This window comes from Gracilinanus agilis, chromosome 2 (assembly GCF_016433145.1).
Source record: "Gracilinanus agilis isolate LMUSP501 chromosome 2, AgileGrace, whole genome shotgun sequence".
NCBI classification, from domain to species: Eukaryota; Metazoa; Chordata; class Mammalia; order Didelphimorphia; family Didelphidae; genus Gracilinanus; species Gracilinanus agilis.
Window position 1 is genome coordinate 280,384,811 of NC_058131.1, and position 23,888 is coordinate 280,408,698.

Here is a 23,888-nt window from a genome sequence, read left to right on the forward strand (position 1 = left end):
ATACTACTTAACAATCCAGCCCATATTCCTCCTCCTATCTCGTCATGTTTCTCCTTTCTAAATGTGGACTCCACTCTTATCTTATGTCAGTAACGCATAACAAACATTTTGCATAGTGGAAATTATTTTAAATCTATTTACCCATTCCTAACTGGATAGTTAGGCTAAAATTTTGAGTCTTTTTTAGGAATTTCTGTAATGTTTTGGGTTTGATACAATACAGTGTTGATCACTTTAAAGACTTGATACTCTACAGGGAATCCTTCAAACTAGAAAGATTCTGAGCTGGCCTCTCTCCAGATAGTGGTGATCACCTCTGCTGAGTATATGTCAGTATTGTGCCTCCAGTGACATTAACAATCAGGATCGAAGGGAGCTTGACATTTCAGACGTTAATATTTTTTATGATTTTGACACACATGAGAACCACTTTGTTGGAAAACTACCAAATTGCATGTTCTTTATAGTCAACAAACAGTAAGCATGCATGGTAGTAGCTTATATTCTCTCTATACCTTTAGGTCAGTGTCCTTAAAAATGTGTGGTCTGGTTTCTTAAAAATTTTTACACAGAAAGTAGGCAGATGAGCCAGTAATTACTGATACTCTCATGACTATTTTCTTTAATATGAATAAAACTTTAAACATTCTCCCCTCTCTCCCACCCCTTTGGTTCCCTCAAAGCCCTCCAATTGTGTCACATCCAACATGGACAATCTCTGACAAAAATCCTTGCCCTCAAGGACCTTCTATTTCTATTGAGAGAACACAATAGGTACACAACTAAGTGAACACAAAGAAAATACAGAGAAATTTTGGGAAAAGAGGAGGGAGGAGAGACAAGGAGACAGATACAGACACAGAGAGAGTGCTAATAACTAACTGGGAGCGAGGAAAGAATTATGCTAGTGTCAAAACATGGAAGAAGATATGATGAATGGGAACTATATACTCCATAGGAGGTCGGTGAGACTAAACAAATAAACAAAAAAGAATGGGATAAGAGGCAGCTAAGTGGCTTAATGACAGAATCCAGGACTAGAATCTGACCTTAGACATTTCCTAGCTGTGTGACCTTGGGCATTTAACCTCAAGTGCTCCTCTTTTGCCTTGGAAATAATACCCAGTATCAATTCTGTGAAAATGTCAAGATTGGCCATTCCGAATCTTTCTATTTCACTGACTGCTGCAGGCAAATAATTAAATTCTAAAAGGTCAGGTTAATTAATGGTAATGGCCCTCACCATATTTATATAGGTTGGTCCTCAAAAAAGCAAAATGTAATACTGTTGTTAGGACTTTGGAAGTCTTTCCAAAATAGAAGAACCTGTCAGAGTTTGTAATTTAGTGACACGGCCTTTAAAACTCCTCCATGCCATTATAGGCTTTATAACAGGACCTAAAGTTTATTTTAAATATCTTCAAACCTAGATATCTGTTTAAATTAGAGAAACCAATATTCTATGTAAAGCTGGTCAAGTAGAGAATTCTTACCATTTCTGTCTTCCATCCTTAAGTGCCTCTTCCTCTTCCTCATCTTCACTGAATTTCAATTTCTCTGAGTAATCTACTTCATCATGAAGACCTATAGCAACAGGAGGACCCAAGAAGAAATAACCCAGGAAAAGAGTTTCAACATCTTTCCAACGTGATGGCGGAACTCAAGGCTAGCTCCCCAAATCAGTTGCTAAGTCAAACCATACAGACACCACCAATGCTACAATAAAGTCACATTCTAAAATTTCCCCAATCCTCGGAAATACAATATCCTGTCCACCCCACACACAGAAAAAAAGCCCTCCTGACTTAAAAAACTACCAAAAAAGGCAACGTCTCAAGTTTGATGGCCAATAAAAAAGCACAGTTCTGTTGCCATTAAGATGTAAATCTTCTCTATACCTCTCTTTCACTTCCTCACCAAGGGGGGAAAAATATGCCAAAGAATACAAAAAATTGGTAACAATAGAAAAGAGATGGGAAACACAGGTGAATTACTATTATTCCTACCTTTCCAAGCAGTTGTTTCAAAACTAATTAAGCAATTGAAGTTCATACCTGCCCAACCATCATCAGCATCAATATCAAGTTCATCAAGCCCTTTGAGGTTTTCAGCATTGATAATGGTGGGCCGTGGAGCCCGTTCCCCTAGCTGCCTTAAGGGGCGAGTTGGCCGGGACATTCCCATTCGGTTTTCTTTCCTATTGGGAGGGGGAAGATGAATAATAATACTGTATATGCTAGTCACACAGACTGCAGGAAAATAAACAATTTTCTTTCTTTTTTTCCCTTCAGTTATAAGTCTCCATTATTTAAATGTTCAATATATCTGATGTTTAAAATCACTCCCTTCAATCTTCCTTTTAGCCTATTTTCATATAGGGCAAGGAGGCCCTTTATTTCACTATGTGAGTATTAAGGTCAGCATTCATTATTTCTGGCATTCTGAAGAAACATGTAACATTGGACCAACATACCCAAAGACCTAAAGAGTCTCTTGTCTATTATAGAACTAGCACATCCAAACCCAAAATACCCTTCTACTCTGCTTATAATCTTTCAAATGTCTCCATTCAGTTTACTCTTAAATAAAAACTTACATGAGCCTTATGTCTCTATACATCAAATATAGTAATCTTACCCATCTTGGTCATTCATCTGGTACTGTCTAAAAGGAACTCGAGGTTCTAGACGTAGCTGAGGAAGAGGAAAAGACCCTCGTTCCACTGTACCCTGGGTCTCTGGTGACTGTTGTGAACACATCTGAAACACATTATTGGTAGATAGGTTTTCAAATAACTATATACAAAATAGATGATTCTTTCCAAATCTGACTCACCTAGAAAAGAATATCTGAGGAAGAATACAATAGAGAAGATTTGGCTTTCCTAATTTATCTCCCCCAAACTGAACTAACTCCCACCCTTTCGTTTATTTCCTGATACAAGTTAAAAAATTTAGGAATGAGGCTGTCTTGGGGAATGCTAGCTTTTTTGACACTGAAAAACCAGTGCTGAAATAATTAAATACTAAGAAAATGCAAAAGGGTAGAAACTTCTAAAATTACACATCCGGGTAGAAGGATTTGAATAATGTGAAAAAGACTCAACCATCTGAGCTAAGGTCTGCTGGATACAATCCAACTTCAAGAAAAATTTTACACACTTAGGACTTACAAAAGCAGGAAGCATGTCATGGTATGTAGGTGGGTGGTATACATTTCCCATGAACTGTGAAGCCCCTTTTCGGACAGGCTGAGCCGGGCGGAGAGAAGGCTCCTTAGAATCGCTGGTACATGTCGAGGAGGGGGCTCCATCTCCTGTACTCGAGTTCTTGCTGCCCGGCTCAGTCGGGGAGGCGGTCAGAGATGTGGCAGAGGTTATGTTCCGCCCACCGCCCTCCCTCCAGCTCGTCACATCTGGAAATTAAAAGGGGGCAAAAAAGGAGGGAGGGGGGAAGGAGCAGTGTGAGGTTATGAAGGTCAAAGGGACCCCCTCTTTCATTTAAAAAAAATGTATATAAATTGAAGAATCAAGCTGAATTGGGTCAATCAGAAATCTTTCACCTGAGTATCAACTTCAAGAATAAATGGATCTCCCTAAAGGGCATTTAGGTGGCAAGAGAAAATGAGAAATATGGTCCAATGTCAGGGTCCTGGACCAAACATATAGATCAGCACAGGCCCATAGAACAAAAACTATAAATAAATTAAAGCAGGTATAAAAACAAATTAAGTCTTTGGTCAGTAGTAACTAAAATTAAAAAACAGTGATAATCTATACCATCTTGCTATATATTATGTTGGTAGGGCAGTGTCATCAAATAGCATCACTTATTTTTGCACTAAGAGCTACTGGGAAATAGAACTACAAACTTTCAAAAATTAAATGAGTGAAAAAATTCTTCTTAAATAACTCTCAGACAAGGGTACCACACATGAAAGTTTACTGAATTATTTATTAAAGTCTCAAAAATATGACTTCTCATACCTTAATTGATCCCATAAAGATCATGGGATTTAGAGCTAGAAAGAGTTTTAGAGATCATCTAATCTAACTTTTTATGTTTTACAAGAATCTGAGACCCAAGGAAACACAAGTTACTTGTCCACGGATATACAGATAAAGGCAGGAATCAAATTAAGATCCTTTGATTCCAAATTCATAACTCTTTCCCATTATACCACACTAAACACTAGGTCTTAGACAGAAGCTCCAAAGAGTCTATGTAGCTCTGAAAATAGTCATAGAATCGCTGGGGGAAAAAAACCTAAGACTTGATCATTTAATCCAAACTCTTAATTCATAGGAATCTACTTTATTAGCAGCTAGAGATAAATGGAGTCAGAAAGAAATGAGTTCAAATTTGGTCTCAGATATTTACTAGTTATAAGACTGGTGAAATCACTTAACCTGTCTGTCTCAGTTTCCTCAACTATAAAGTGGGAATAATAATAGCACTCACCTCTTAGAAATGCTATGAGGATCAAATGAGATAATATTTGCAAGCATGCTTAGCACAATTCCTGGCACATAGTAAAGGCCATATATATGCTTATTTCCTTCTCTATTTTACAACAAACAACCAATTGATTGAAAGAACTATTACATCCCAGGCACTATGTTAGGTACTAGAGAAGTACAAAAATGAGATAAACTCTGTCTTTAAGGGGCTTATATTATACATGTCAGTCAAGTATTCACACAGTCTCTGACTTTGAGTGATAAATAAATTTGTGACCTTACAACTTTGGCTAGGGGGAGCACCTTTTATAACAATGGTTAGGGAGAGAATTCTTGACCAAACAAGAAACAGAAGTAAACATTTTTTAAAAGTTATTTGAAAGTTATTTAAAAGTTATTTTTGAATCTGTAAAATTAAAAGGCCTTTTTGCACTAACAAAAATGAATGCAACTAGAATAAGAAACTATTGAATGAGGGAGGGGGGGAAAACCATTGTATCAAATATCTCTAATGAAAAGTCTGCTGTCCAAAACACATTAGGAACTAACATAAATATAAATTTATTTTATATATAAATAGCTCTGTGCAAACCAACACTATCTTTCCAGTAAGTCATTTAATCCTCACTGCCTAGCCCTTACTGCTCTTCTACCATAGAACCAATACAAAGAATTGATTATAAAACTGGATTATAAGGGTTCAATTTAAAAAAAGAAGAAAAGGCCAATTTTAAAAAAGTTTGTGGTCAAAGAATTTTCAAAAGAAAAAATGCAAAAATTTAGGGGGGAAATGCCCCAATTACTAGTAATAACAGGAAACTGATTAATCAAGTAGTTATTAAGCACTTACTCTCTGCCAGAAACTATGCTAAGGCCTAGCTCTGGGGTTTATTGAATGAAGAAATGAATGGTCAGAAAACTTTAGAAGAATCATGCTGGCAGCTATATGGAAGATGGATTGGAGTATGAAGAGAAACGAGGCAAAAGATACCAATGAGAAAGCCACTGGGAATAGAGAGAAGGGGATTCACATAAGAGCTTTTGAAGTAAAAGAAATGAAAATACTTGGCACTGCTTGTATATGTGGGTAGAGGAGAGTGAAGAGTCAAAGGTGACACTTTGGTTCTGAATTCGAGTGATAAGAAGGCTGGTGGTAACCTTAGCAATAATAGAGATCAACAGTAACAAGGAAGACCAGAAAAGGCATGAGTTAGGGGGAAGAGAGAATGAGTTACCTTTTGACCATACTGAGTTTGAAATGCAGTTAATTGGTGACTGAGGATTAGAGAGAAAGAGAAAAATCGGGGCAAGAAGTAGAAATGGAGAGCGCTTAAAGAACAGTACATTATTGGACACAATAATAGAAAAAGAAAATTAACATTAAAAGAGAAAAGAATTCAGATGAGTATGATTTCATTCCTATGGATAAAGGCCTGAATCCTGCATATGCTGTCAGATATGGCTGACATATCAGTTGGTTTGCTTAACTGTATACGTCTTTGTTAAGGGAGTAGGAAGTTGGGGGTGGGGGGCAGGGTAATTAGGAAGTGACAGTGATGTTTGGAAAAAAGTCAATGAAACAATTTTAAAAACTTATTATGTTAATGCAGCATAAAACTACATTAAATTATTTTTGGAAAGCCAGGTTACACTGTTCATTCATACTGAGCTTTCAGCTAACTAAAAAGTCTTTTTAGCAGTCATTAACTACTGCTAAGCCAGTATCTGAATCCCACACAGAAAGCCCATAAAAGTAATACTAATAATCACACAACCAACTTGTCATGGCATGCACTGCTTTCCTTACACAGTTTAAGCACATAATTACTATAGGCATAGTTACCATCACTGATTCATCATCCTGCTGACAGAGTTTGACAAAAAGATGCAGCTGAATTACTTCAGACAGAGATAGCAGCCATTCATCCTCTATTCAGTTAATAAGAAAATCCAAGGAATAAGGGGAGTTTGAGAACTAGAAGGGACCTTCACAGATCTTCTAATCCAATACTTATTTTAAAAATGAAAAAAGAGACTTGAGTACTCAGGTTATAAAATTAGTTAAAATGGCTGAGTTGAGACTTGAATCCAAACCTCTAGTCACCCAGGCCAGAAATTCCCCAGTTTAAAACAAACAACTATATTGTTCAAACATCTGATTCAGAATGAAAGCAATTCTACCACACTTCAATGAGAGGCTAGAGAAGGAGTAGGATTTGGAGATTAATGGGTAGTACATGAGAATAAAAGTTGTTTAAGCTCTTTGACCAGCAAATGAGTAAACTTTCAAATACTTTAACTAAATCCTTAAGAAGCATTTAGGCCCTCCAACTAAAACATGTCACATCTCCTTAAATGTAACCCTCTTACATTTTTCCCAACCCTAGGAGACAATATAAAAAACCTAAACTGATAGAAGTCTATCTATAATTGGAAAGGATATTGTAGCATTGACCAGTGATGGTCAAACTTCAGCTGATAGGCTGTGACATCATTCCTAATCTGACCAATACAATGAGTAGGATACAATACAATGAAACTTCGAAAGAGTTGCTTTAGAAACAGATCGACAGATGAGCATTTCCTTTCCTTTGGCCCCCTCTTTGAAAAGTTTGCCTATCACTAGCATAGACCATAACTAGGATCAGTGAACCAATCGTTTGACCCGCTGCCTATCAAAACCACAACTGCAAAGAAACAAACAGTTGTATGCTAGAAATGCCATGTAATTTTGTAAATTTTCCATCAGTTTTCTTGAACTAATCTTCCCTCCTCTAACACGAAAATGATAGAGGAGAAGTAAGTAGGCAAGATCAGACTGGGCAATAGGTATTAAGGACAACAGAATCTAGTAAAAAAAAAAATAGCAGCTACGATTTCCCATCTACATTTTGGGGCCCCTTGCATTTTGGCCACTGGAGAGCTAGAGAACTCCAGAAAGGCAGAAAGACAGAACGGAAAAAAACAAACAAAAAACATTGCTTTTTCAATGGGTGGTCAAATACAGGGAATCCTAAAGACTTACTCTGTGGGCGGAGGCTTGGTCCTGGCCCATACGACAGATCTAAGACGCCCTTTTCTTTGCCAACCTTGTCCTGCTCGCCAGCTGCTTTCAGCGTCGGAAATTCCTCGGGAGAGAAGGATAATAGTCGGCTTGAGCCCCTTGAACCTGTCAAATAAACCAGGAAGACTCAACGGAAAGAATGAGTTAAGAATCACGAAAGTTTTGTATAACTATAAATTTTAAAATTTGACTCTGTGGCTCATTTAAAGCCATGATATACAAAAACAATTGCTTATCCTGGGCTGATTAGAGTACAATGGTAGTGAGGGACAAAGGTCATGTGTTCCATCCTCAAAGTAGGCAAGTTAACAACTTTCTGGCTACAGACCACATACCACTGTAGCCCTATCAGTGTAAACTAGCTTGCAAACTAATTCAGTTGGTTATAAGGAGGACAGTTGATGGGATGTGGCTGATTAAGTACAAATTCATCACCAGTCCTGGAAAAAAATAAAATTTAAATTTCAAGCCCTACAGATGATGAGTCAGCCATGTCATCTTTGAAAAAGGATAACATGTGACCACACTGAACTTTGAACTTTCATATATCATCTTCAGGAAATTTAACTAAAGTAGCTGGCAGTACTTTTATGTGGCACCTATAACAGTTGTTTCCAAACTGTTCCTACCCCTTTATGCTTAAAGGTCTATCTTTTCTCTGTTCATTTTTGTTTACATCTCTTCAAACCCTCTTATCCCAAACATTTAGCCCTTGGGGATAAGTGAAGCACATTCAAGAATGCACAGTGGGATTTAGTGAAATTTTCTGTTAGGACGAACAGACTTCCTGCTCACCATAAATTTGGTAATGCCTGTAACAATGGTAATAATAATAATCACACACCAAATGCCTGCCTATGGCATGTGCTGTTCCACTGTTCCCTGCATAGTTTAAGCACAAGTTTCCCCTAGGTATAATTACCACTACTGATTCATGGTCCTGCTTAACCAAGGCAGACTGCCAAAAGGATGCAGCTGGGATTACTGCAGACACAGAAGGCAGCAACTCATCTTCCATCAAGTTAGTAAGGAAGCCCCCAAATCAAATAAACCTGCCATTATAATAACTGTACATGTTATTCACAAAATATTAACCAGGGAGGTCCACTTATAAGTGGTACAAAGGATTTCTACTACTGTGAAGAATCTGTCTAGCTTACAACCATTTCATGGTATAAAAGGTATAAAAAACAAGAATAAAATATCAAGAAGTCAGTTTTTTAAAATGAGTGATTATTTGATCTAAAAAGTCAATGTTCAGGCTAGCTTTTTTGCATAGATGGCCATGGTAATATAATTATAAGCATCAATTATATATTTGATTTGTACAGTATCTTAGGAAGAAAGGCATTATATAAATCTAAGTTATCATTATTTGCAAAGAATCTTTAAACTGGAAAAATCTTTAGCATTATCTAGAATCCTAAAAGAAGGGGGCAAGTAAGTGGCTCAGTGGATTGAGAGTCAGGCTTAGAGGTGGGAGGTCCTGGGTTCAAATCTGACCTCAGGCACTTCCTAGCTGTGTGACTCTGGGCAAGACATTTAACCCTCATAGCCTAGCCCTTACTGCTCTTCAGCCTTGGAACCAATACAAAGTATTGATTCCAAAGTGGAAGGTAAGGGTCAAAAAAAATGGTTAGAAAAATAACAGATTACATATAATTCTATTACAAAGACAATAATCATCTTCACAAATGCAACATCTAAAAGGTAAAATATACTACCCTTTGGTAAAGAACAGGGGCAAAATTGAAATCAAACATTTTTTGCCAACTATCCTAAAGGAGAATTGATAAAACATGCTTTAGTTCTTTTGTGGAAAATTAGTACTTCAGTGGCCAGTACTGTCAACATGGGTCTTTCATGATTACCATCTCATACAATTAGTAAACTGCAGTCAGTATATAAACTCAGGTCCTCTTGACTTCAAATCCAGTGCTTTTCCCACAAAACCATACTTCCTCTTATTATTAACACAGCTCCTATTAAAATTTCTTTCAGAGGCAGCTAGGAGGCTCAGTGGATAAAGCCAGGCCCAGAGATAGGAGGTCCTGGGTTCAAATATGACCTCAGAAACTTCCCAGCTGTGTGTCACTGGGCAATTCATTTAACCCACATTGCCTAGTCCATACCACTCTTCTGTCTTGGCACCAATACATACAACATTGATTCTAAAATGGAAAGTAAGGGCTTAAACAAACAAACAAAAAAACACGTTTCTTTTTACTATCAATAGTATACAAAGGGGGCAGCTGGATAGCTCAATGGATTGAGAGTCAGGCCTAGAGACAGGAGGTCCTGGGTTCAAATCCGACCTGAGACACTTCCCAGCTGTGTGACCCTGGGCAAGTCACTTGACCCCCATTGCCCACCCTTACCACTCTTCCACCAAGGAGCCAATACAGAGAAGTTAAGGGTTTAAAAAAAATTAAAAAAAAAAAAGCAGTACACAAAGCTAGTTAATACAAAGTTAACAAAAAAAAAAAATCCAGTCATTATCTCATACCCAATATGAATTAAGAACTAAAAGTCTTGCAGGCAAATTCCAAGTCTTCCATAATCTGTTACTAGCCCACCATTCCAACTTTATTTAATGTTATCAACTCCACAAACTTTACACTTTAGCCAAACTGCTTAGCCTACTATTCACTGTCCCCTGGTAATGCACCATATGCTTATCTTGTGCTCATGCTATTCAATGTATGCCTGGAATTCGTACCTATCCCTCAAACCGCAATTCAAATGCCACCTCTTCTATTTAGTCTTACTCAAAACATTCCTCTTCCTGTATCTTTTTAGCCTTTACTTGGAGTTGACCTAACATAGCATTTTGACACTCTCACTTACCATGAATATTTTTCCTTATAATCATGTGTGTTTGTGACATCCTGCCTTAGAATGTAATCCCGTTGAGGAAAAAAGGCAATTTCCATCTTTATGGAACTTATATTCTGATACGAGTAATAAAATATTAACTAAACTTTGTATTTTCCCCCAACAACTAACTAGCAGTGCTATGCATATATATGGAATCAATTTAATAAATATTGGATGAATTAATGGAAAATTGACTTCTAGGGTCAAAAAACTTAGTAGTGATGCTATGACTAGATCTAAGGAGTCCTAAAAACCACTATTATTCAAATCACATGATCATATCATAGTATCCTAGATCTACAGGCAGAAGGGCCAACAAAGGCTATTTAGTATAGAGCAAGGCAATGATACAATGAGATTTTACTGGAATTGGTTTCAGAAGCCCTAGATTCAAATCCTAGACACTGGTACTTAAAACATGTGAGACTTTAGGATTCAGTTCCTCATATACAAAATAAGGAGGTTGAACCAGATGAACTATAAGGTCCCTCTCAGCTCTAAATTTAGGATCCCAGTCTCACTCTCTCATTTTATAGATAAGGAATTGAATTCCAATGAGATTAATTGACTTGCCTAAGATGGCACATGCAGCATGTGGCAGAGGTGGGATTTGAACCTTTGGCCTGACCCCAAAGCCATTATTTCTTCCAATGTACCATGCTGTCTTTTAAGCACTGGAAACAAGATTTGAATGGTGATTATTTTTAGGACTTTTTTCCCCTCCTAAGTATTTCACAACTGACTATAATGGTCTGAATATATCAATCCAAAATGCTTATAATTTCTTAACACCAGTGACCTAATTCTAGCATCAACCAATACTATGAACTGAATACATTCATATAATATCTCATATCTCCTGCATATCATTTCCCTGATAAAGAACAGGGGATTAAAACTCTAAAGAAGAAAGGATGTTAGTTTTAGCATAATAAAATTTTCTCAGAAACCAAATCCTTTCTCTTTCCTTTCTAAAAAGTTATGGATTCTAGCTTGTAGACAAAGTTCTCCTAAGGTGTTACAGAAAACTTTCCTCTTCTTTAGCCTTCCAAAAATAAACAGAACAACCACTATCATAATAGCTGGAGGTGTCTTTATCACCTGTGGAGAAGCTATAGTTTTGCTCCTACTCTGAAATATACTTTGTAGGCATTCATCTGGTCTGTATTCCTTCTAGTTCAAGTTTGACTTAAGAGCCTCTAGCATTTGTAGAACCAATAGGAATTTAGATTTCTATGAATCCCTGCTTTTGAGATAATCCCTATTCAATTTCTATATTTCTCTCTCATTCTGGAGAATTGTCAATCATTTATTTGTGAAATTACAGAATAGTCTCTCTCAATACCCACACCTACCCCCTTTTCCTCGATAGGTTTAATCTGTTTTCTTTTACATAATTGCCAATAACCAAGCAACAAAGTCCCTAAGGTGGTATTATTTATAACTCCATACCTAAAGAAAGTGCAATGTAGAGCAACACTTTTTTAGGAGTTCTGGCAGAGAAGAAATATACAATCCTACCAAACCAAGCAATTAGTAGTACCAACAAATCACAGACTGACAAAGTAGACTATTCAGTTCTCCTATAAATTCAACATGAACATTTGAGAATATGTTTTCAAAGAATCAACACACTGAAGAGAACCAGCTACATATGCAGCACAGCATTAATAACATAATATCCAAAGACTTTAAAATTAAGGTATTCAGAATTACCTTGCACCATGCCAGGTCAAATTAAGGCTGACAAGGCCCATCTCAATAGTTTACTATATAGCCCCCTCTACCCACACTCACCACCTTCTTGTCCTACTGGCTTTCCATTCAGCTGTGCCCATGACTTTGGTCCACCTGGCACTGAATTTGTACTCTATAAAAAGGAAGGGGGAAAAAATGAGGTGATAGGTGATTAGTTTACATGGTTACAGTCCAGTACAAATGAAGTCAAAATCTTCAGTTCAGTCCCTTGTGGGCCTGTTCTATCTGCTCTCGTGCCCACCAACCACAAACACTTCAAGTTTTATACCCATTTCAAAAGTGCACACTTTAAAATCTTGTGAGATGTTGCAGGGAAGAATCAGTAGAATCAGAATTATACACAAACACATATAATATCTATAACTCTTTCTGGAAGAGAAGAAGAAAAACAGACCTAAAGTGGAAGAATTTCAAGTAGGCTTGGAACAAGACACAAAAAAGAAAAGCATTTTCTTTGCTTGGTTGTTAACTCATTGGATTTTCTCTTATTAAAACTTAGGGGTTGTTAATAAAATTTTTACCCTTTTTTTGGTTTGTGCCCATTAAATTTATGACTTTCAAAATATTAGTGACAACTGTATGTCACTATTACCTCAATTAGCAAAAGTCAAAGTGGCTTATAGGCTACTAACATCATCTTTTTATATAAAAAAAATTTTCATTCTTACTCTATATGGTACAATACTTTTAGGATTATGTTCTCCCTCTTTAATAAATTTTCTGGGTCTCATATTATATTTCACTTTTCTTTCTTCACATTTTGTTTGTGCGATCCAGAAAATGACTAATATGGAAAAATATTTTACATTATTGCACATATAAACTCTGTATTAGATTGCTTGCTGTCTCAGGGAGGAGAAGAATTTGGGTCAAACTTTATTTTAAAACTTTTTCACTAACTGAAGGAAAACAATGAAATATTAAAAGTATAAAAAGAAAAAAATAATTTACTGGGTCTCAAACTTAATCCAATTTTCCTTTGGGAGCTATTATTCTTTGCTGTTGCCTTCACTTATTAATACTAGCTGCTTTTCTCTTCCAATTATAAAAGGAGTTAAGATATTTAAAAAACAAACACAAAACCCCAACAGCTTAAAATGGTTTGGGTGACTGACAGGAAGTGCCCTAACAATTTAAGACTTTTCCCCAACCTATCCCTTCAACAGTCAGTCAAAAAATACTTAACACTTACTGTATCCAGGAATTTTATGCCAAAACAATGAGGGGCCCTCAAGTTACTCAATATCTCTATATTTTTAATCTGGAAAAGCAGACTATGAAGATATATTTAAAAGTATAGTAATGTTCAATATAATAATTTTCTTAAACATGTACAATGATTAAGTTAGACTATTTCCCTAAATGGTTTGTATGGATGGGAGCATTCCACTTACATCTGCAATTCCCCATACATAACATTTCATATGCCATCTTCAGGTCTATGTTGTCTTCCAAGCCTAGAGAGTAGCTCCCTCCACACCATATCAAGATTTAGCTCAGGTGCCACCTCGTTCCATCAGGTCTTTCTTAATCCATCCAGTTGCTAGTACTTTTCTCCTCCCCCAAATTGCTTTGTTTACATTTTGTATTTCCTTACTTGTGGGCATGTTATTTACTGCCACCCTCAAATAGCATATAAATTTCTCAAGGGTACTAACTGTCTTGTTTTTTGTTTTTGTATCTCCAACACCTAGCAGAGTACCTGGCACAAAACAGATGCTTTTTTAAAAAATGCATGTATCAAATAAACAGGAAGTCATTGCAATTAGAATAAGAAAAGAAGCTGTTATTTAGAGGGGAAATTATTGCATCCAATATTCCTGATAAAATATTTAAATCAAAGCTACAAATAGAATTTTGTACATAAATATATAAGACCAAGAACCATTTCACAATAGATAAATGGTCAAAGGCTATGAAGTTTTCAGAGGAAACACAAACTATTAGTAGCTATAAGACAAAATATTCCAAGTCACTAATAAGAAAAATGCAAATTTAAGAAACTTTTAAGTTTCGTATCATACCTTTCAAATAGGCAAAGACAGTAAAAACAAAAAATTTAATATTGGAGAGTCTGTCAGATGACAGAAAAAACCTCACTCAATTGGTAGAATTGTGAATTGCACTAAGCATTCTATAAAGTCACTAAGCTGATCATATCCTCTGACCTACTGCTTTAACCACTGGGTTAAATACAACAAACCCCTAGAAAGTCAGACAGAAGGAACCCCCACATAGACCAAAATATTAATAGCAGTATTTTATGTGCTATGAAAAACAAACTGGAAAAAAGGAGATGCCAATGGATGGGAATGACTGAATAGACTATAACAAAGGAATGTAATTGAATATCATTATACCATAAAAAATGACAAATACGAGAAATTAGAGAAAGATGGAAAAGCTGCATGAATGATGGATGCATGAATGTAGGATGAAGAAAACAGGACCAAGAGAACAATATTCACAATGACTACAATAACATAAAAGAATAATACTAAAAGATATGTGAATTGCAATGAACAATCTTGATCCAAAGAACAAAGGGCACATATATTACTCTTCTTAGTGAAGTGGTACAGGAGAATGCTTTTGCACAGAGCATAAGGCAGAGTTGTTTTGTCATTCAATATGGTTAACTATTTTTCTGTTTCAAGAGATTTTAATAGAGGAATAGGGGAATATAAGGAAATTTCAAAAAAGCATATATAAAAGTCATTAGAGTGAACAAGTAAGAGATAGGACCATCCAGCAAATTGGGGGGTCGTGGGGGTGAAATCATGCAGGTATTGAGGAGCTTCATCCTTGTCTAACCTAGACCTTCATGTCTTGTCTACCTAGACCTGAGCTTTGTTTCAAGTCTATCCACAGGCAGGAGTGTGCATCTTTCGTGCCAATCACTGGCACTGCAGTGGGAACAAATGTCAATGTGACAATGGAAGAAAGCACTGAATGATTAGTCAGTAAAATGTAGTTAGTTTTGTCTCTGGTACAAAAATTGCCAGCTGTGTCTTTTTAGAAGAGTCAAAAATCTGAATCTGAATTGAACAGTCAAAAATTTGAGAATTCAGACTTCACTGACTTATTTTCCCAGACTAAGACACAGCACTGAAACATACACAGCAATTAATGAACTCTAGGAATCAAAGAAATTAAGCTCTGGGAAACTAGATTTTTTTTTTAAACCCTTAACTTCTGTGTATTGACTTATAGGTGGAGGATTGGTAAGGGTAGGCAATGGGTGTCAAGTGACTTGCCCAGGGTCACACAGCTGGGAAGTGTCTGAGGCCGGATATGAACCTAGGACCTCCCGTCTCTAAGCCTGGCTCTCAATCCACTGAGCTACCCAGCTGCCCCCTGGGAAACTAGATTTTACCTCAACCCTGTGTATTCTTCAGTGGGTCAACAGCAGGGCCCAACACATTCAAAATAATAAATCTTCCATCTCCAACTTATGTGGTTTTTAAGTTTGTGGATTTTTTAAAAGGTTTTTAGACGGGCAGGTTAAGTGGCTTAGTGGATTGTGAGCCAGGCCTAGAGACAGGAGGTCCTGAGTTCAAATTTGGCCTCAGACACTTCCCAACTGTATGATCCTAGGCAAGTCACTTAACCCCCACTGTTTAACCCTTACCCTTCTTCTGCCTTGAAGCCAATACACAGTATTGATTCTAAGATAGAAGGTAAAGATTACTACAATTTGTTCTTGTATTAATACAATAATATAGTACTTAAAAAATACTTTTAAGGCCACTGACATGTACTTGCCCAAAATTTCAATTAAAAGTTTAAAAAGAAAAGATCTGAAAAGCTATTTCCTGACCAGATAACAATATAATCTCAATGTAAATCCTGTTGCTTTAATAATAACTACTAGAATTTGTATACTAGAAGGGTTGCAAAGCCCTTCATATATATTATCTCATTTGAGTTCCGCAACTGTCATGTAAATTAAGTGCTATGCCCATTTCGAAGTTCAGGAAACTGAAACAAAGACAGATTAAATGATTTACTTGCCCAGGGTCACATAAGTATCTGATGCAGAATATGAACTCAGGTTTTCCTATCTCCAAGTCTAGCACTTTATCTACTGTGCTTTTTGAGAGACTCACTGGTTCCTAGGTATCTAAGCAAGATCTGTTGTCTTTTAATACATGTTCACACCCATAGAACTGAATATAGTTTACCACATTATAATTTTCTGGTACCCAGTAAATCTACCTTCCTATTCCTATAAATCAAGCCCAATAGGCAGACTATGATAGAGGGGAGGGGAAAATTAGGTGGGTAAACTCACTTTACTAATCCGGAAACTGAAAAATGATCAAGCAAAAAAAGTAGTTTCTTTGCTATATGTGGTTTCTAGTTTCTGGATACCAGGTGATTCTATAAGCACAAGGTCACTCACAGCAATCAAATTAAATCAGATCTCCAATGTGGCCATTCTGGAAAGCACTTAAGCAATTAAGAAAGTGTTAAAAGGATTCAGATCCAGATCCAGAGATTTCACTACTAAGTATATACCTCCAAGGAATTCAAATATGTGTGTGCACACACACAACACAGTGGAAATAAAATAGAGAACCATACCTGGGGAACTGTTAAACAAAATATTGTGTGTGACGGTAACATTGTGCCATAAAAAAACTATGAAGAATACAGAGAAACATAAGAATACATATGAATTGATACAAAGTGAAGTCAGCTGAACCATGAAAATAGTATATACAAGTACTACAATAATGTTCATGAAAATAACAAAATCATCAATACAAATAAAACTGAACATTGTAATTATAATGCTCAAGCTCAACCCTACAAAAGAAAAAAGAAAATACATCCTTCCCATCTTTGCAAAGGTAGACGATTATGGATGTAGAAAACTATATGTATGCTTAGTATTGGTTAATATTTGAAGTATTTTTCTTTTCTTCTCTTTTTCACAAGGAATGGCCCTCTGGGAAAGGGATGAAGAAAGGTACTAGAAAAAGAGGAAAGGAGAAGAGAGAAGGGAAGGGAGAAAAGAAAGACCACCAAATCCAATCAATTTCTACTCATGGTTTGTGTTCATTCAACAAACCTATTGTTTTACATTAAACAAAATGTTTAATATCAGAGAAACATTTTCCCAAGTTTCATTCACATAGCTATTGCTTGTTCCCAGCAAAAATGGGGGAGAGGGGCACTGAGCATAGAGAACATTTAGGTTATGGACACTAATATACCCACCTCCTGACTGATTGACTGTGTCGGCTTCTGTAAATTGGAGACAGATTTCTGCAAACCCGGCTGCAGCAGCGACTCCTGCGGCTGTGCGACCGTCACACTGGAACTAGACAAAACCAACAAAAAAAATGTCATCATAAGAGAAAAAATAAGATAGTAACAAAGGCCACAACTGCTAGACTGTTTAGTGGAAGTAAAATCTACTGCTTACCCCTTATTTATTATTATTACCTCCTTTAAAAAGACAACTTCTTTTGCAGCATTCCAGCAAAAAAACGGGAAATCAAGCCTTTTACATGAGAGCAGAGCAGCCCTCTGCCCTACAGGAATGCATTTGTCTACAAATGCTCAATTTTTTGGTAAGAGATAAAAGTAAAGAGAACTCTAGAGGGGGAGACTGAGCCGCAGCAAAAGAAAGTAATTTAACTGCTCAGTGTGAGGCAGTGAATTCTCTGATCTAACTGATCTAGTCCAACGCCCTCCATTTTACAGAAGAGGTAACTGTCAGAAGCTCATCTCCGTGAAATACAAAAAAGTTTGTCAACAGAGAAACAAAAAAACCAAAACCTTTTTAATGAGAAAGCCTTGTGTTTTAATTCAGCAGCTCAATTTGATCACAGCTTTTCCAGCTTTGGATGTGAGGGAAAAGGGGAGATGCAACAATTTAACCTATATTAGGAGCTCACTTGTTAGTTTCCATTCTTCATTTCCCTCCTACTACTTCTGCTAGAATCTAAGCTTTCTTTTTCATTTCTACTAAACATCAAAGAAAAGATTACTCTAGCGAGACCTTGGGGTTCCCCCACACTTCACCCTCTCTGCTCAACTGAGTCCAGAGATGTCATTTTTGTGCCTCCTACCCCTGAATAATAAGATGCAATCAGTCCCCGCCCCAATTATCTTTCACCATTACAAGAAAGAAATGACTTGAGTGGAAGGGAAATCATTACCCATTTCAAGATGAACACCTGAAAAAGCAGCAGAGCAAATACAGAGAATGCCTGAGCGGGCACAATTCCTTCTATAAAATTTTCTTCTTTTACCTCACTCCTTGTGGATCTGCTCTAGCATGAATATTCTTCATTAAAGCAGTTAAACATTTTATTACTGAACAATCTTAAATAGCAACCAATCATTTTCTCTGAACCAAAAGGAGACCCTAAATTTCATCATTCATATACTTTGCATAATAATTATTTTCAAGACAAAGCACACAAAAATTTTGAACTTGTGTGATTTTTAAAAGATACACACACACACACACACACACACACACAAACACATATATTTTTTAAAACCCTTACCTTCTATCTTGGAGTCAATACTATGTATTGGCTCCAAGGCAGAAGAGTGGTAAGGGCTAGGCAATGGGGGTCAAGTGACTTGCCCAGGGTCACACAGCTAGGAAGAGTCTGAGGCCAGATTTGAACCTAGGACCTCCCGTCTCTAGGCCTGGCTCTCAATCTACTGAGCTACCCAGCTGCCCCTATATTTTTCAAAGAATAAAAATTTTATGCTTTCACTATAGCTATTCTTAAACATCTTTTCATCTAATTAAATTTTGGATTTACTTTCTAAACCTGGAAATATTGGCTTGATAGAGTCAACATGCTATTATTCAAAGAACACTGGCTTTAGAATCAGATTACCTGGCCTTGAATATCAGAGAGCTCAAGCTCACAACCTCTTAGGGCCTCAATTTTTTCAATGGTAAAAAAAAAAAAAAAAAAATTAAAGACTTGGCCTAAGTGACTTATAAGGTCCTTTCAAGCTCTCTAAACATTAATTTTCTCCCTATATTAAAGGGGGATAATAACACTCTACCTACCTCATAGGGTTGATGTGAAAAAGGTTTTCTGTAAAACTAAAACTCTAGAAATGTGAAAATATTATTATTAATAGATCAGCTTACCATGCTCCCTCTCTCATCTGTTTACTCACCTTACAAGCTATCCACTTATTAAGTTCAGAATAGATGCTATCATGATTGCTTCCAGAGATAAGAGAAAACAATGTTTTCAGCTTCTTGTTCTAAGAGTGAAAAACAGTAATGGTCTTGCTATCTAGCAAGCAGCTCTAACAAATAGTTCTCTGGCAAGCAATTATGAAGAGACTCTTTACTCTCATGTCTTAATTCCTACTCCCTGAAATTCATCCTTTTCCAGTCAAAGCTCAAGGAGCTATGCCTAGAACATGCTAGCACTAAGGTTTAATTAAACAAAATGCAAAAGATCATACAGGGTTCTCTTAAAAAGCTGAATGTAATCAGTCAGAAAACCCCAAGTTTACTAACATGCATGATTGTCCTTGACACTTATATTCAGTAAAACTTTCCAAGGAATAGCAAAACGTTACCAAAAGCAGTATATAATAAGTCATTATGGAAACTTGTGGTAACAGGTATTTTCCAGAATGAGACACAGCGTGCCTGCTTTAAGGGCAAATAAAAAATACTTTATTTTATTTTTTTTTATACTTTTCCATGTTTATATATTTCATTTTCTTTCCCTCCCCTCTTCTCTCCCTATTCCTGGATCAAATAAGCACTTCCACAGGGTTATACAAAAGTATCACATACCTATTTCCATATTATTCATTTTTGTGATAAAGCAATCTAAAAGATACTTTAAAGACAAATATTACCCATAAAAATTCTGCCATTTTGGATAGTACCATTCCAACATCTAGGCAAAGACAAGAAACAAGAAATCACCCATAGCAATGGAAGGCTAAAGAGGGAGCTATTCTTTGATTTGACTTTCCTTAATTCTCAATTCGAGAATTGGAAATGCTGCAAAAAGTAGATCCTAGGAAACATTATAAGCTGAGCCAACAAGATAACAAACGCTTCCTATATGACTAAGTTTGTGACGACATTTATAAGCAGTCTGCCTTACCTCTTTTGGTCTGACTGGTCCTGCTTGTTTGCCCATCCTGTACCGTCTTTGGGCACTATAATGATGTTAGGGTCGTTTCCTTTGTTTTCAGACTTCAAGCTTGGTAGGTTTGCAGGAGGCGGCATTCGCCGGGCAGTGGCAACTTTCCCGAGACTCTGTAAGCCATGTCTAGGAATAACTGCAAAATTGGAAGTGATGACAATAAATATTAAAAGGTAAAAGGTCACCAAAGGAGCTAAACCATATCAGCAGTTTCAGTTTCGAATCTTGAATGATAACAATTTAAAACACACATAAATACAAAGTACCACAGAATAAACGTAAGAGTGACAAAAATAAGGAGTCTCCCTCTGGGGAGAAGTCATATTTCCTTATCAGATTATAAGCTCCTTGGGAGTTGTCAGATTTAGTTTTCAAATTTTTTGTTTCTAGAGCCTAAAACAGTGATTTTATGTAATTTGTTGTTCACTTATTTCAGTAGTGTCTGACTCTTATGATCCCATTTGGGATTTTCTTGGCAAAGATGTTGGCGTGATTTGCCATTTCCTTCTTGAGCTCATCTTACAGAAGAAGAAACTGAGGCAAACAGAGTTAAGTGACTTGCCCACAGTTATACTGCTAGTAGGCTGGATTTGAACTCAAGTCTTCCTGCTTGCATATAATAGGTACTTAAAAGATGTCTATTGTATTGAACTGATGGTCTTCTTCAGGGCTGTAGTAGGTACTGAAAATCCATATTGGGGCTCCCATTTTAGAGACAAGGAAGGATAAAAAGATTATTGGCAAGAAATATAAAACCCCATTTTCTGGACTGACATAACTGGTTCAACTTAAGTTTGAACTCCATAATCTTAATTTAGAAGAGAAAACTAATTTATTTCATAAAAAAATCATGATGAACATAAAAAAATTCAACATGGATTTGTTCACTGCATAATAATAATTATAGCTAAAATTTACATAGCACTTTATATCTATCTCATTTTATCCTTACATGAGATAAGTGCTATTATTACCCCCATTTTAAGATGAGGAAACTGAGGCAAAGAGAGGTAAAGTGAATTGCTCAGAGTCACATAGCTATTTTACAGTGAAGAAAATGACAGTACCAGGGATGAAGATTACAAAGACAGGAAGAAGGGGGAGTCATCCTTGAAGCTTAGAATTGGCTTCAGGCCAATAACAAGTATAATTTCAAAAAGAAGTTATTGAACTTATAGAAATCAACACTCCAAGAAGCAGAAGAGGAAACAAATACAAATGGTTTTTGTAAAGGCTTTCCAGAATGGTAAACTAGAAATATTTTTAAAGTCTCCCTAACTTTCAGAGTCTTTCAAAACAAGAACAACCAAGACTTTCTCACAAAATGCTCCTAATGGCCTTGTTGAGGATTGAATGATAGACTCCATGGTTCCTACTTAGTTTGAGTCAGTGTGGTATTTATTATATTCTTATGGTTTTTAGTTTTCCATTTAAAAGTAAAAAAAACAAACAAACAAAAAAAAAAAAAGAAAAAACAAACAAACAAACCCTTACTTATCTTAGAATCTATACTATCATTTCCAAGGTACAAGAATGGTAAGGGCTAAGTACTTGGGGTTAAGTGACTTGCCCAAGTTCACACAGCTAGGACGTCTCTGAGGCCACATTTGAATCCAGGACCTCCCATCTCCAGGCCTGCCATTCTATAAATTGAGCCACCTAGCTGCCCCTCCTATGGCTTTTAATATAGAGATTCCTGTCTAAGTAGAACAAGTGGTTTTCTGCTTCCTTACCTGTGCTTCTTATAGCTTCTACTGACTTTCCTTTATACTTATCAAATAGGCTGAGTGTCGAGTACTTGCTTTTCCCATCCTTTCCCTTGGTTATTTGCCCCAAACGATCTGACATTGCGATGAAATGTCATCTAGTAAGGAAATTTTTCTCGGCACCACTCCCGATTTGCCTTTAAAATAAGAAAGAGAAGAAATCTCAATTAGCTCATACCCTTCTGGTCAAACTTTGAAACTAACAAATCTGGCTAAGATGTGAAAAACTGGCATCTATTACGAAGCCACATAGCACTATTTCTCTTCAGGTTCTCTGCATTCAGGACAACCTTTGAGACGGCAGTAAATTTACGAAATACTTGGATGCATCAATTTAGCTCATCAAAGAAAATAGATAATAGTCCAAAAAAATCCATTTATTCTCTAGTTCTGTTGAAGAAAAATCAAAACACTAATGGAAGAAAGAATACAAATAAGTAACTCAAAAGGAAAGCATTAATATACATCAGCTTAGTCAACAAAAACATATTTGTGAAGATAATCAGGAAAGATTTAACACATAAACAAACCAGAAAATCTTAGCATTAACATAGTATGTTAGAGACAAATGTCCATAGTCCTGCCAGTGGACTGTCCTACCTGTATTCTGACATTTTTTTTTTTATAAACCCTTACCTTCCGTCTTGGAGTCAGTATTGTGTATTGGCTCCAAGGCTGAAGAGTGGTAAGGGTGGGCAATGGGGGTCAAGTGACTTGCCCAGGGTCACACAGCTGGGAAGTGTCTAACGCTAGATTTGAACCTAAGACCTCCCCTCTCTAGGCCTGGCTCTCAATCCAGTGAGCTACCCAGCTGCCCCCTATTCTGACATTCTAAAGAAGTTTGAGAAGAAAAGTCTAAGAAGTTTCATTTATATCCCATGCTCCAAATCCAGGCCATTATTAAACCAAATGCCATTCTTTTCTTCTCTCTTTCAATTTCTATAGGAATAATATAGGGTTCATTTGATTTGGGGGACTATTTCCCCTCACTAAGATTAGGCTAGAAGTGTTTTATAATTATTCTGAATCAACAAACAGAAGAAAAGAGAAATGGAGTAAAAAAAAAATCTTATATTGTCCGAAAAACACTTCTTGTTCTTAAATGTCTTTAAATCAAATATCATTCTATTAAAAATTAGAAACTAAAAAAAAAGATGTAAGCCCCTGGAGGGTACTATTGTTTAGGTTTTGTTCTGTATCTATAGCAGCACAGAAGGTGGCAATGTCTGGCACAAAATAAACAACTAACATTTATTGAGTGAGAAACTCAACAAGTATTAAACAACTGAATCTAAAATTATCCTGTAAGATCCAGATATCAACATTCTAAATACTGAAGATCATGATACATAAAGTACAAAAAGACACTCAAGAAGTCCTTTCTTATGAAACTGCTACAAGCCTAGACAAGGAAAGTGTACAATATAAATCATGATGCTATGGCTGGCTCCTTTCTCCAAATTTGCCTTATACATAGTCTCTCATCTCACTATCCACAACTATATACCTCCTCTTATACCACATTTAAATAGAGTATTGCTGCACAGCAGTTAAAGTTGAAGGTACCCACAAATTAAAAAACTAAAACAGCAAAGGCAAAAAGATCTTAAGAGTATTGGGGGCAATGTGCAGTATTCAATTGAAAATGCAATGCTAAAACCTCAATTAGCTGTCCTGCTTAAGTATTAAAGAAGTGATTACAGCTAATAATTCTCCAGTACCTCAGTCATGCTTACGAATATCATTAATAACTATCCAGCAAAGTAGGAAGATGGGTAAGAGATAAGGTTTAAAGTATTCCA

The 23,888-nt window shown here is 36.4% G+C and overlaps 1 protein-coding gene across 4 annotated transcripts in view; it reads right to left on the reverse strand.

Annotated features, from left to right (window-relative positions):
* PRRC2B (proline rich coiled-coil 2B) overlaps window positions 1–22,218 on the reverse strand; it is a 52,975-nt gene extending 30,757 nt beyond the window's left edge. For all 4 annotated transcript variants that reach the window (XM_044663971.1, XM_044663970.1, XM_044663973.1 and 1 more), the window contains exons 1-9: window positions 22,054–22,218; window positions 20,279–20,456; window positions 17,385–17,487; window positions 12,198–12,270; window positions 7,485–7,628; window positions 3,173–3,414; window positions 2,638–2,759; window positions 2,055–2,197; window positions 1,494–1,584 (exon numbers count right to left, since the gene is read on the reverse strand). In XM_044663971.1, coding sequence (XP_044519906.1) covers window positions 1,494–1,584; window positions 2,055–2,197; window positions 2,638–2,759; window positions 3,173–3,414; window positions 7,485–7,628; window positions 12,198–12,270; window positions 17,385–17,487; window positions 20,279–20,456; window positions 22,054–22,168 — 1,211 coding nt within the window. In that variant the 5' untranslated portion in view covers window positions 22,169–22,218. The remainder of the gene's footprint in view (window positions 1–1,493; window positions 1,585–2,054; window positions 2,198–2,637; window positions 2,760–3,172; window positions 3,415–7,484; window positions 7,629–12,197; window positions 12,271–17,384; window positions 17,488–20,278; window positions 20,457–22,053) is intronic.
* Between the last annotated feature and the right edge of the window lie 1,670 nt (window positions 22,219–23,888).